A 14,933-nucleotide genomic window follows, 5' to 3' on the forward strand; every position below is an offset into this window, starting at 1 on the left:
CCTCCTGCTTTAGCTATGTCTCGGAACACCATTACTTTAGGAGAGAAATAGAGCTTAAAATTGGGTCAACATAAAAAATATTAGAAATGTCAATGTCCACCTGCTTCCCAAATAGATGAGACTTCGAGCATCATTTGAACATGACCGCCTGAGACCTGAGGAGAGTCTATTGTCTCTCTAATAGATAATCTAGATGCTCTCTGGGAATTTTCAAATATCCCCTGTGAAGCTGAGAGGCCAGAAGAGAAATGTGGTTATTTCTACATGATGTTTGACTGAATTTGAAGCCAGATGCTCACATTTATATTCAAGAAGAATGTGTGTCTACTCATGCTAGCTGTGGAGGATATGAGAGACATAGAGACAAGCAGGTCTCAGTCTCTTTCTCTAAGGGTTAGTGGTCTACTAAGGGAAATGAGATATAAGCTGCAGTAATCTGTGCTGTGAGGGGAAACACCATTTACTGCCTGGCTGCCATCAACCAGGCTTGTGGCAAGCACCTTAGGTAAGGACATGGCAAGATAGAGTATGATCCCCATTTCTAGAGAAGGAAAGAGGTTCAGAATAAGATGTCCTGGCCAACAGCTCTTTATTAATGTGATTGAGCTTCAAACTCAGGTGGTTTTAATGATAGCCCTATACCCTTTCCCCTACATTTTAATATATATGTACTAATATATGTGTGTGTGTGTGTGTGTGTGTTGATTTCAGAGGGAGAGAGGGATAGAAACATCAATGATAAGAGAGAATCATTGATTGGCTACCTCCTGCACTCCCCCTCCTGGGGACCAAGCCCACAACCCAGGCATGTACTGGGGACTGAGCCCCCACCTGGTCATGTGCCCTGACCAGGAATCAAACTGTGACCTCCTGCTTCATGGGTCAAGGCTCAACTACTTAGCCACACTGGCCAGCCTTCCCTACATTTAATGGCTTAACTTATTAGGTATCCCTTCATGGAATTTAAAGGTTTATATAATTAGCTCACCACGTTGTATAATGTTTTGAGATGATTTTGACCTGGGGTATTTTGAGAAATCCTGAGCAAATCAAACAATTTTCAGCGTTTTAAAAGGAATGTGCAAAACAGAAGACCTCACCCATTTCTTAAGCTTTTATGTTTGTGGAGTGAGGCTTATGGATGGCCTTTTGGTGAGGGGTAGAAGAGAGTGGGATATCCTCAGTTGGTCATAAATAATGGGTTTGAATTTTGACTTGGCCACTTCAAAGGGGCTGTATCTACTGGGCAGGAGTTACTAGTTTGATGAGGCTGACAACAAGCCAGTCTTAGCAGAAGTACTTTTGAGTGGGGGAGAACCCCACTCTACTTTGCCTTGGCTGGACCTTAGTTGGAATACTGTGTTCAGTTTTGGTGAATGTACATTAAGACAAATATAAAGCAACTAGGACACATTCAGGAGAGAATGGATGGCAATGGGGAAACGAAACCTGGATGTTTGGAGGAATAAGGCTGGGTAGCTGAAGAAAAGCCTTGAAGGGCCAAGGTAACAGTCTTCCAATATTAGAAGGAGTGTCTTATGGAAGAGGAATGTAAATTTATTCTCTGTTGTCCTAAGGTTCTGAGGAAGTAGATTTCTCCTCACAAGGAAGAATTTCCTTTTATACTCACCCAAATATGTAGAGTTTGGTTGTGTGTGTATGTGTTTTAAAAAAGTGGTGGGTCCCCAGCCCCTGAAAGTATTGGAACCTGGTTCGAATAACTGCCTGGGAGAGCCATTGGAGAGGAAATTCAAGGCTACCATGGGGATTGGATTTCACAAACATCAAAACCTTTCCCAACCATGAGCATCTCAGCAGCTGCTGGACTGTCGTTCAGGCTCTACCTCTACCTTGGTCACCAGGGTTGGGATGTGCTTTTGGGGGATGGATGGGTGACAGGGGATGGAAGAATCCACAAAGGCAGAGCAGTAACTTGGACCATTTTAATTCTGTCTGCCATTTCTATTTTGTGTTTCCTATATACCCACATGCTTGCCTTAGACCAGTGGTCGGCAAACTCATTAGTCAACAGAGCCAAATATCAACAGTACAACGATTGAAATTTCTTTTGAGAGCCAAATTTTTTAAACTTAAACTATATAGGTAGGTACATTGTTATTAACTTAATTAGGGTACTCCTAAGGCTTAGGAAGAGCCACACTCAAGGGGCCAAAGAGCCGCGGTTTGCCGACCACTGCCTTAGACTGTAGGCACCCGGAGGCCTGCAGCTGTAACTGCATAATTCATTATCCTCAACTTAGCACACCATCTCATTGCAACTGCGTTCTTACAAATGCTATTTGACAATGATTTTATCAAGTCTCAAATCAGGTCTCTGGTATTGTCAGGCTGCAACACTAAGATAGTCTAACTTGGCTGCATGTACAAAGTCTAACTTTAGGTTTGTGACACTGTGGCTGCCTCTTCTCTCTGAGGGAAGATAGAACTTGAATTCTTTTCCACATTTTAATGAGATGGAAATTTCAGGATACCCAAGAGAGGGAGAACCATTCAAAGGGTTTCACACACAACTAAAAGTAGCCTTAAAAATTACCCATCCACTAGCTGCACTGTTCCAGCTCCGTGTCAGGTAGGAATTATCAACTGGTTTGGGCCTCTTACCTCTTTTTAAGGACTAGAAGCAATTGATGGAAGGTTTTTGCTCATGTTCTATATCTGAACTCTTGTAGAGTCATCCAGTAAATACTCCAGCAAAAGGAGTGGGGGTTTGACCATTTCATTACTTTCCTTGGGGAAGACACCATGGGCTCATAGTAACATCTAATTTCCAGTGACCTCAGTTGTCACCCCTGGGAGCAGGTTTCCTTGTGATTCTTTAAACATCAGGGGAATATGATTCATAGAGAAAGAAACATTTTTAGCCTGGAATTCTCAGGCACTTCCCCTCCTCGTTGGGGATATACTGCCTATCTTTTGGAAAAGACTCTTAGAACTTTGTCAGAGTCTGTTAATCTCTTCTACTTATATGAACTGCTGTCAAAGGTTCATGGAGATTTTCAAAACCCTACCAAATGGGTTTAGAGGAAAATGTGGCTCATTTCAGATTATTCCTAGACACCAGGAAATCAGCTGAGCCTACTTATAAGCTTGCTTCCCTGCCTACAATTTATATATAGCAGCAAAGTCCATGATAGGAAGGTGTCCTGACATTTGGGGTTTTACTCCAATTCCTGGACTCTTTTATAATTAAAGTTTGATTACTATGTAGTTATTTGAACTCCATGAGTCTCAACTCAGCTTGTCAACGTTATTACTTTGCAATGGATATGCATGTCTTATGATCTCAATACATTGCTTCACATGGGGACACCGTTGCAGGAAGATCTAGTCTGTTCCAAATATGTAAGGACGTTGAATATTTATTTTTGGTACTTTCTCACCACCACCCCAAACATCTTCCTCTCTACCAAATAAACCATTCCTTCTTTTCCCTATCTTTACATCTCCTACCCTATTAAAAATGGTGCAATTCTCAGCTTGTTTTCTATTAGTCCAGTGGTTCTCAACCTTCTGGCCCTTTAAATACAGTTGTGACCCCCAACCATAAAATTATTTTTGTTGCTACTTCATAACTGTAATGTTGCTACTGTTATGAATCATAATGTAAATATCTGATATGCAGGATGGCCTTAGGCAACCCCTGTGAAAGGGTCGTTCGACCCCCAAAGGGGTCTCGACCCACAGGTTGAGAACTGCTGCATTAGTCCTTGCTAACACGGGCTGATAATGGTTTAAGTTAAGCTATCAGTTCTCATGAGGTTGTTGTATTTTAATAAAAATCCTTGAAGGCTAAACATTCAAGGTACTGAATCTCAAAGGTTAAATTTAAGCAGTGGGGAAAATATTTCAGATGGAGATGAAGGGGGCTGGGTGATTACACAGGACTCAGGATGAGCAGGGCTCTCACTGTGGTTCAGGTCATGGGTGTGGTCTGGGTTAATGTAGAGCTGGCATTTCTGTGCTGGCATGGGGAGAATGAACGAGGCACTGGTCAGGACAGTTTGGCCTAGGGCAGTGGTTCTCAACCTGTGGGTCGCGACCCCTTTGCGGGGTCGAATGACCCTTTCACAGGGGTCATCTAAGACCATCCTGCATATCAGATATTTACATTATGATTCATACCAGTAGTAACATTACAGTTATGAAGTAGCAAAGAAAATAATTTTATGGTTGGGGGTCACCACAACATGAGGAACTGTATTTAAAGGGCCAGAAGGTTGAGAACCACTGGCCTAGGGAGAAAGAAGATCCACTACTCTGGAAATTTATTTATTTAAGCTTTTTGAGGGGAGGGTTAGAGGAGCAAACTGGGTAGCTCATGCTAAGTGCAAGGAGTTGTGGAAAAATCAGAGATAAGGAATCATGGCCTCTACTTTCAAGGTTTGTACCCTGTGTTGTGGGGAAATCAGACACATTTGTTAATAGACTGGCTGAACACAGAATATAAAAAGAGTTATCATAGAGGCACAACTAGCATGCTATGAAAATGTGGAGTCCATTCTCACTGGGATATCTAGAAAGGCTTCTCATAGAAAGTGGGATGTTTATTTTTTTTTGAGAGGAAGAGAGAGAGAGAGGAACATCAATGTGAGAAACATCAATCGGCTGGCTCCTACATGTGCCCTGACCAAGGACCAAACCCTCAACCGAGGCATGTGCCCTGACCAGGAATTGGACCCGTAGCCTTTTGATGCATGGGACAACGACCCAATCAAATGAGTGACTCAGCCAGGGTGAAAGTGGGATTTTAGTTAAACATAAAAACAAATTGGAGTTTAAAAGTTTGTGCTTTTGAAAGAAATGACTCAAGGAAGGGCCTGTGCTTTGTTTGAGGGAGGGCCGTTTGTCCTGCTTGAGCAGAGATTAGAAGGAGAGTGTTGTGCTATAGCCTGGAAAACTCAACAGGGGCTTTCAACCCTGCAGGGGTTCGCATGTTTGGTTGAATATTTTACATTTTACTCTGTTCATATTGGGAAGCCATTTAAGATTTAAGTGGGGAAATAATATTCTTTAAGAAAATAACTGACCAGGAAGTATTAAAGGTGGGGAAAGACATACTCATTTATCAACAATTAGGAGAAGAGTGGAAGATTACCTCTAATTCATTAGATATGCGTTGTATCTGCAGAAGCAAAATAAGCAAGCATATCTTAATGCATAAATCCTCTTCCCATATATGAATTCTTTTTCATCATGGAGCAAATATTTCACAGCCAAGTTATCTTTAAAGTAACAAGAGCAAAAGCGATTTGAAATAAATGTTTCAGAACCATTTATTACTTTGCACAGACCCATGAGCAAATAGGATTGAGCTAAAGCATTTTCTGTAGTGTAGCATGTGGTTCTGCAGGGGCTGCCACACTATTATATATGCTTTTATCTTGGCTCAACGCTGGCTGTTGCCACTACTATTACTCAAAGACCTGGAGTGTCAACAAGATAATCGAAGCAACAAAATGGGAGTCAAAAGTTTTTCTGCCTGTTTCTGGAAGTCTTAGGAAGATGTTTCCTTTGTATTTCCTATATTCAGAATATAAAAGCCTCCCAGACATATAATCTTTAGTAGGTCAAACATTTCCAAAGGCAGCGAAATTATTTTACAGTTGCTTTTCGGTTTAAGGCAAGTGTTTTATGGGCTTCCAAACCTTCTCTCCTTACCCTATTTATGAAAAAAGAAATAAAAAAAAGTAAATGTCTTATAACTACATTGTCCTGGTGTAAAAATCCCAGCACAGCATGGTGGAAGGTTCTGAATTATGATCTGAGAGATCTGCTTTCTAGCCCTAGTTTCATGAATGCACAGCTTGATGGTTTTGTCCCATCGTATATTCAAACTGAGCATTAGCATTTTTCTTTTCTTTTTTTTTTTTTAAATTAAATCTTTATTGTTCAGATTATTACATTTGTTCCTCTTTTTTTCCCATAACTCCCCTTCTCCCAGTTCCCGCCCCACCCTCCGCCGTCACTCCCCACCCACTGTCCTCATCCATAGGTGCACGATTTTTGTCCAGTCTCTTCCCGCATCTCCCATTCCCCTCCCCCCCCCCCAAGAATAGTCAGTCCATTCCCCTTCTATGTCCCTGATTCATTGTAATCACCAGTTCATTCTGTACATCAGATTATTTATTCACTTGATTCTTAGATTCACTTGTTGATAGATGCATGTTTGTTGTTCACAATTTGTATCTTTACCTTTTTCTTCTTCCTCTTCTTAAAGGAAACCTTTCAGCATTTCGTATAGTACTGGTTTAGTGGTGATGAAGTCCTTTAGCTTTTCCTTATCTGTGAAGCTCTTTATCTGACCTTCAATTCTGAATGATAGCTTTGCTGGATAAAGTAATCTTGGTTGTAGGTTCTTGCTATTCAGTACTTTGAATATTTCTTGCCATTCCCTTCTGGCCTGCAAAGTTTCTGTTGAGAAATCAGCTGACAGTCGTATGGGCACTCCCTTGTAGGTAATTGAGTCTCTTTCTCTTGCTGCTTTTAAGATTCTCTCTTTGTCTTTTGCTCTTGGCATTTTAATTATGATGTGTCTTGGTGTGGTCCTCTTTGGATTCCTTTTGTTTGGGGTTCTCTGCGCTTCTTGGACCTGTAAGTCCATTTCTTTCACCAGGTGGGGGAAGTTTTCTGCCATTATTTCTTGAAATAGGTTTTCAATATCTTGCTGTCTTTCATCTTCTGGCACCCCTATTATTCTGATGTTGGTACGCTTGAAACTGTCCCAGAGGCTCCTTACACTATCTTCACACTTTCGGATTCTTTTTTCATTTTGCTTTTCCAGTTGGGTGTTTTTTGTCAAATCTTTGGTTTGATTCTTGTGCTCCTCTGGTCTGCTATTTGGTATAATATTCTTTATTTCAGTCCGTGTATGCTTACTTTCTAATTTCTTTATCGTAGCATCGAGGGTCTCATTAGTTTTCATGAGGCTCTGCACAAGTTTATAGCAAGCCCTCAAAATTGCGATTCTTAGCTCCATATCCTCCATTTCTGTCATTTTTTTTTGTCTCCGCATCTTTTATGCTTTCTTGGTGCACCCCCTTGTGGTCTTTGTGCGCAGTCTTGTTCTAGCCAAGCCTTAATTGTTATAGTTAACACTAGAGGGATTTGACCACCAGGCCAACTGGCTGTAGGAATCAGCTGTTTAGAAAACGTCTGCCTTCTGGGGAGGCGCTAATCCAGCCTTTGCCTGAGGCGATCGGCAAATGGCTGTGCGCAGGGTTTGGGCGGGGCGGGCTCAACAGGGCGGGCGGAGGGAGCAGTTATGGCCGCTCTCAGTCCCGTTCCCAGAGGCTCTGCTTCTCAGAACCCCGGCAGCCGCTGCAAACCTTTGTATTTTCCACACTGCGCCGACTCTGAGCCTCGGTTTGCTGTTCTCTTTCCTTCTAGTTGTAGAGTCTCTCTTCAGCCAGCCTTCCTGTGGTTCTGGGTGATGTCCGTTCCGTCTTTTAGTTGTATTTTTGAAATGGTTGTTTGCGGCAGCGGTCTCCGGTGTTTACCTACGCCGCCATCTTGGTCTCCAGAGCGCATTAGCATTTTTCTATATGGTCTCTGTGCTGTTCCTTAGTACTGTCCATGTTACTTTGCTTATGGAGCCTAGAAAATGGGGAGACACATGATGAGACTGTGGTCAACAATTTTGGGTGGAAGTGATGTCTGTTACTTTGAGCCAGAACATTTGATGCCAGTGTGAGACTCCCCAGAATTCTTTCTCTCTACAGTGATGACTGAAAAATTTTCAGGTAGTGGCAGCTTTGTCAGCCTGGACCCAAAATGAGCACAATGAGAAGCAGAACTCCTGGCCATGGGGAACATTATGGTGAAGGGGTCAAGCTGACAGCATCTGAAACCACTGATCAATCTTAGTATCATTAAAAATGGGACTTTATATGCTTCTTGTTATGATGTAATAGGAAGGTAATAGCACCCCTTATAAAGTAATATTGAAATAATAAGAAATTGAATATAAATATAATAAATTCTCTAGATTTAATTACATGCTTATAAGAAAGTACAGGTAATAGGGGAATATCTTAAATGACATCACAGAAATATAGTCAGTCAACTCCAAACTGGAATATTCTACAGGATAAACGACTTTATTTCTCCAACAAATAAATGGCAAAAAAGAAGGGAGGGGGGACTGTTCTAGACTAAAAGATACATCAACCAATTGCAACATGTGGACCTTGCTTGGATCTTGAAATCAATGAACCAGGTAAAAAAAGAGACATGTTAACACAGTTTGAGGAAATTGAGTATGGCTTGGTTATTAAGTGCTATGAAGGAATTATGGCTAAATTTGTTGGGTAGTATAACAATAATATTTCTGTATGTTAAAAAAAAACACCTTTTAGTCTGTTGAAAATAAATACTGCTATGTTTAAGGAGAAATGATGTGACGTCTGAGACTTGCTTCAAACCCTCTCCCCCTTCCAAAAAACAACAACACACACACCTAAAATGAAAGCAGTGGACAAAAAGCTAAAAGTGTGCCTGTGTGTGTGCATGTGTTTGTGTGTGTACAGAACAAGAATGACAGAATATTGACAATTGTTGAGAATGGGCAACGGGTTTATGAAGCCATGTTCCCACTATAGAATTCTCTTTACTTTGTGTGTGAAAATTTCTGTCACAAAAGGTTTTTTAATATCTTCCTTGCCCCTTCTTTTCTAGGGATTCTGCAAGAAACCGGAAGGCTAACCTCACCCAAGAATCCTCCCGAGGCTGCATTTGCCCTGCCTTCACCTCCCTCTGCTGAGACTTTAAGACATTCTGTGGTGCCCTTTTAGATTTGGACCCACCTTAGTCCACTGGGCATTTGTAATGTTAGCAGTGACTTCTGGGAGTTCACCTCATTCCTGTACACCACTCCTCCCTTTGGATCCTGGCACTGCCTTGCAATGAGGTGTCTCTAATTTTAGATTGGAATCAGGAGGATCCAGATGGGTCGCCACTTATAACTGGTATGAACTTCAGCCCACAAGCTGAGATATGCAAGAAACAATGTGAAATTTTTTTTATAACTCCCCTTAGTTTGTATTTTAAGCCTTGATTCTGCAGGTGTCCTGTTTGGATTTCCACCCATTCCTGTTTGGAAATCATTTAAGGCCCTGGTCTTGAGGGTTGGGGGCGAGAGCATGGTCACTGTTTATATTAGAGTCCACAGTTGTAGTTTCGATCCCATCAACTTGGTGGCCATGCCTCCTTTGGGTTTGGTGACCCCCATGCCATGGGTGGGACAGGTTGCCAAGATTCTGCTTGTGTGCACAATACAGCCATCTCCTCTTGGTTTTTGGCACATCTATCCCCCGCCCCCCCCAGCCACACTTGAGAAGCCTCTCCATGATCCCTACACATTTCTCCCTGACTTAATTAGCACGTTTCAACACTTGCAGGGTAAGAAGGGAACAGCTAGTTTCAAAAGTCCTGCTTCTGTTTTGTGTCTGCTCAAGCAGCCCATCTTTCTATGGAGTCTGGGACTTTAGGGACAAAGCAAAGATTGCTGTTCCTGCTTCCAGCCTTGCCATGCTCCGCCTCTGCTACCCATTTGAATGCAGAAGGGGAAGGGTGAAATAAGGAAGAAAAAAAATGAAACAGGAACAGATTAACATCTCAGTATATCCTGCCACAATTGGACATGCAAGAGTTGAATTCATGGGAGAGGTTCCATTGGGAAAAAGAATTGGTCTTGACAATGGGGTCTGTGCAGTAACAGGGACTGTTGGGCCTCGGTCCATGGAATGCTCCGATGTCATGATAGAGGTCGGAGAATTCTGCTGTGGGCTTGGCAACCTTTGAACCTTAATAGCCCTGCGCTGTAGAGAGCACTGGGCAGTGTTGCGGGTTCTCTGAGGGGTGTGAGTTCTTCAGCCAGTTAAGAGAATCACCTCTTCATCTGTATTTAATCATTTCAATGGACTTCCTGAGAGCCAAGGAGGGCCAACCTGTAGGGAGAAGGAGGAGCTGGATGTTAGGCATCTTCTAGGGGGCTCTTCTTGCTGGTAGTATGAAACAACGACAAAAGAGGAAACATTTGGAAAATGATGAGTCCCAGGAAACTGATGAGAAGGGAGGAGGTATGTGCTGGGCAACTTGTTGGAGGCACAAGGGTGGCGGCCAGCCTGAGCCCTCTCTAAGAAGCTGGGCCTGAGGACAACGTGCACCTATGAAGTAGGGAGGGAGAGACCTGGTATCACCGGTGCTGCCATGTCCATCTTTAGGGTCCCCCTGGGGTGAGTTAGCACGGGGAGGCCAGATGCCCTGGCAGATGGAAAGTCCACCCTGCCGGTCTGAGGACCTGAGCACTCTCCTGGGACTGTTCCAGCCTGGAGCTATGTTGGACTTGGAGCCCACTGGGGTTCTGCTTGTACAGGCTCAGAGGTGCAGCTTTTCTCGGTGCCCCCATTCTTTCTGTTCTCTTTGCTTGATCTGACCCTGGGGTCACTGGGCCGGGGGGTGTGGTGTGTAAAGAGTGCTGCTAGAGATCCATGGGTTGCCCTGTGCATTTTACCAAAGAGCAAAGTGAAGCTCAATGAGTTAAAGGCCTTGTTTAAAGTATCTGGAGAAGTAAAATGCCTGTTTGAAAGGAGATTGTTGTCTAGGGATGGCATCCTGTTGAAAGCAGGAGATTTTATTTCTTCAGCAGGAGGAATTTACCAGTTGATCCATGGGAGTGAATCCACAGGGGTGAACTTCCCAGAGATCAAGGGGAGCAAAAGGCCTTCCAGAGACTAAGACCAAATGGATGAGGGTGAGAAATGTCAGGGCCCTGCAGGGAGCACTGAGAGCCATGAATGTACTTCCCAGGCCACGTGGTGACTGCGTGCATTAAATGTAAACTAGTAGCTTGTCCTGAGAAAGGTGTGTGTGTGGGGGGGTGTCACAGGTAGAAGGTGGGGCAGAATGGAACCCACTCCAGAGATCCAGCTCCAGGTTTCTGTCCCAAATTGGAGCCCAGCAGTCTTCATGAGGCCCAGGGTCCTGAAGACCATTGGATGAGCCCTGGGAATGGAGGCCTGGCCAGTAGGCAGATGTTCAGATAGCAGCTGGGACAGGAGGGAGAAGGCAATGATTATTCCTGTCCTGTACACGTCAGGATTTTTTTGTCTTTGTGCATGTGTGGTGGAACCCATGGATAAAATGGGATAGAGAGCTTATCGGATGTGTAGTCTGTGTGGTAAGGTTCCTATAATCATGCCTGGACCTGGTGACACTCAATACACGTGAAAGTGTATTCAGAATCAGAATTCTTGTGAAGGGTGTTCCATGGAAAGTCACTCATACACATACATGTACACTCAGATGGAGAAAAAAATTACACACCTGCACACACAACTTTTTATTAAAGAACACACAGAGTATATAGGTGTATACACACATCACTCCTATACTATGTTCACATACAACCCCTGTGTATATCTTCCTCTCTTCCCACACCAAACTCTGGAGGTTGTGTATATAGATTAGATCCAGCTATCATGCAAACACAGGTAGCTTCAACTATCTCTAAATACCTCTGTAAGAACCAGTCACATGTCATATACACCACCTACACAACACATTGTACAGTAATACCAGACTCACTTTGCACAAACCACCAAGAAACAGATTCACCAACCCTTATCATGTTTGCCAGATAAAATACAGACTGTCCAGTTAAATTTGAATTTCAGATAACCCACAAATAATGTTTTAGTATGAGTATGTCCCAAATATTAGAACCCAAATATCGCATGGGAATATTTACACTAAAGAATTATTCATGGTTTATCTGAAATTCAAATTTAACTGGTGTCCTGTATTTTTGTTTACTAAACCCTTATATGCTTACTACCAGCTGACACATTATATACTTCTTGCATTTCTGTTTAGTAGTCTGTGTGTTTCCTTGCTCTAATGTTCAGCATTATTCAAGTCTAGAATAGTGGAATAGTGCCTGATACATAGTAATTGCTCATTGAACATTGCAAATGAATGAATGAGTGAATATATACCATAAATACAAACCATACCATATAATCAGGTTACATGTCATACACTCCTGAGTTGTGGACACAAACCGTACACACAAACTCTCCATAAACATAGATACAGACATTTCTGCCCTAGTCACCACACTAATCCCACACTTACCAAAGGCTTAACTGAGCCCTGGTCAGTGGTACACAGTAGTTAGAATATTGGCCCTTGGGTTTGATTCCAGGCAAGGGCATATACCTGGTTTGCAGGTTCATCCCCAGTCCAGTTGGGGCAGGTGTGGGAGGCAACCAATCAGTGTATCTCTCACATCAATGTTTCTCTCCCTCCCTCCCTCCTTCCTTTCCACTCTCTGTAAAAAAAAAAAAAAAAAGAAAGAAAGAAAAAGAATGGAAAAAATATCCTTGGGTGAGGATTAACAACAACAAAAAGGTTTAGGTGATACATATCACTCTCATACCTCTGACATATTCACAGTTACCACTCAGGCCTACATCCTAACAAGATACTAACAAAGTAATTGTTCATTATAACTAAACACTGGAATAACCACTGAGAATCAGAGTCTAAGCCATGTATATTCACTGCACCTGACAAAAGCCAGCCACTCAATAAACATTTGTTGGGCAGATTAATGATTCACAAACATATCTCTGAGGCTTTTTTACCTTCCTCAGGAATCTCGAAGTCACAAAAGGATGCCCTTCAGCTTGGATCAACCGAGGTGGCCAGAGACTGTGACCCAGGGGTAGGGGAGATCTCCTCTGCCTCTGAATACTTCACCTGTGTTTCTTCCCCACTCAAGTTCATCCATAGTGGTAAGAGTATGGGCCTCCTTGGGTGCATGGCAGGAGGCACATAGAGCCAAGCATGAACCTCATGGAGACCTAGGGAATAGGAGATGATCAGGGCTCTGTGAAGGAGCCTAGGGAGGATGGCAGAATGGTTAGGAGATCTTGGATATGAGCTCATGATAGGAGAGGGTGAGCCCTGGTGCAACCACAGTGGGGAAGTAACATAGTAGGGCCAGAAAGGTCTGGGCTTGAGGTATAGGCAGAGGGACCAGATTAAGCACCTTCAGAGGAACATGTAAGCTTTGTCTTTGCTTCCAGAGGACAGAGTTCCTCAGCCTAGGCCCTCACACTTCACACATACAACGACACTCCATGATATCCATTCTTAGCACACACACAAAACCCAATCACATGACCCACAATGCCATTCTCCTACATCACAGCCCACATTCCACAAATATCACAGCAATAATAACACAAACTCACATCCCTCTCATAGCACACACCCCAACAACATCCCACATATCACAGCCCTCACCACCATACTCCACACCGCTATATACAGGCACCCCTCCAATATCCCTATACACACAAATCAGAAACCCACAGATGACACCAGATATAATACCCCACAATATAAACAACAAACACCAAGCTCATCACACAACTACATCACATCATAGTACCTTTCTCCTATATCCTGCATATTCATACTTGGTTCCTCAGTGTCCGCATGCCCCACACATATTCTTATGTTTCTAATTTCCTTTCCCAGGAATCCGGAGATTACATCACGAGAGTACCCAGTTTAGATCAACCCTAGCTCAGATTAAGGAACAAGAGGAGGCTGTTCCCCTCTTACCACATGTCTCCTTATCGTCCCCTTCATCCTATAAGACCTGTGCGATCTCTCAGTATATAAACAAAGAGGAAAGGGGCATGAAAATATACTACATGCAAGTACAAGTGAAAAAGGGTGTGGCTATCTCCTGGGAGACAGAGGAAACCTCAGAGTCACTAAAAAAGAAGCCAAGGATAGAAGAAGTGAAACTTCCTGAGGACGTGCTGGTAGGTACAGCCCCCTCTGACGTGTCCACCAGAAAACTCCTATCTGAGCCCAGCAGGGAGGTGAAAGAGCATGAAGAACGAGCAGAGCCAGACAGTCCACCAGGGTTTCCCACATTTGAGGAGAGACCCAGGGCCAAGACACCTGACTGGCTAGTTACAATGGAGACTGGCTTCAGGTGCATGGCCTGCTGCCGGGTCTTCCCCACCTTGGAGATCCTCAAGGAGCATGTGCAGTTTGGGATCAGGGAGGGCTTCAGTTGTCACGTCTTTCATCTCACCATGGCTCAGCTGAGAAGCAATGTGGAATCGGAGAGCATCAGGGAGAAGAAGGAGGAGGAGGTGAAGAAGAATGAAAAGAAAGAGAAGCAAGAAGAAAAACAGAATGTGGAGGAGCAGCCCATAGGGTAAGACCTTGGCTTGAGGAGGTCCTGGAGCCCATGTCAAGGTTGTATGTTTCATTCCGGCTGGGTCTGCTGAGGGAGCTGTGCCTTCTCCAAGCCAGTCCTCTCTCCAATCCAGGCCTCTGACTCAATTAGAGAGAGTTGGTGGCTATATCAGAACAGGGAACAGCTGAAAGGTGGGGTCGGGGTGGTGGTGGTGGGAAACTGGGCCCCTTGCTTCTTGCCCAGGCATTTAATTAAGTCCTGACTGTAAGTGAGAATTTATCATGAGTGTTTCAGCTGATGCAGGAAGTTCTGAGGATTTCCAAGGGCTAACAGAGCACCTTTCTTCTTTAACTAAGAAGCGTCTCCCTCTGTGTTGGTTTCCTCACAGCAACTGAGACTCCTGGGCCAGAAGATCTTGGAAGACGGTGCGGCCTCCTCTTGGGAGAGGTAAGGCCTGAGGCTGGCACAGAGGAACCTGAGGGAAGGGCCTGCACGGCGGCACTGGGTTACCTGGTGCCGCTGGAGCTGCACCAACTTGTGACATACCCAACGCTTCCAGGGAGTTGATCTCCATTTACTTATTGAGAAAGTGGAGAATTCTGACAGGGGTTCTCCCAGAGTCTCCATGATGGACCTCACTTAAGAGGAAATACCGCCAGCAGCCCCTCCAGGACCAGGAGTGGTCTGA

At 43.7% G+C, this 14,933-nt stretch overlaps 1 protein-coding gene across 1 annotated transcript; it reads left to right on the forward strand.

Moving 5' to 3' along the window:
- The first annotated feature begins 10,027 nt into the window (after positions 1 to 10,027).
- FAM170A (family with sequence similarity 170 member A) lies at positions 10,028 to 14,716 on the forward strand. The gene is made up of 4 exons (XM_070411483.1): positions 10,028 to 10,097; positions 12,675 to 12,815; positions 13,567 to 14,263; positions 14,634 to 14,716. Exons 1-4 carry the CDS (start codon positions 10,028 to 10,030, stop codon positions 14,638 to 14,640), a joined length of 915 nt encoding a protein of 304 aa, XP_070267584.1. The 3' UTR covers positions 14,641 to 14,716.
- Positions 14,717 to 14,933: the final 217 nt, after the last annotated feature.

The sequence above is a fragment of the Myotis yumanensis genome, unplaced genomic scaffold, assembly GCF_028538775.1.
Source record: "Myotis yumanensis isolate MYYU_CA2020_CCGP unplaced genomic scaffold, mMyoYum1.0.hap1 SCAF_4, whole genome shotgun sequence".
Classification (NCBI taxonomy): domain Eukaryota; kingdom Metazoa; phylum Chordata; class Mammalia; order Chiroptera; family Vespertilionidae; genus Myotis; species Myotis yumanensis.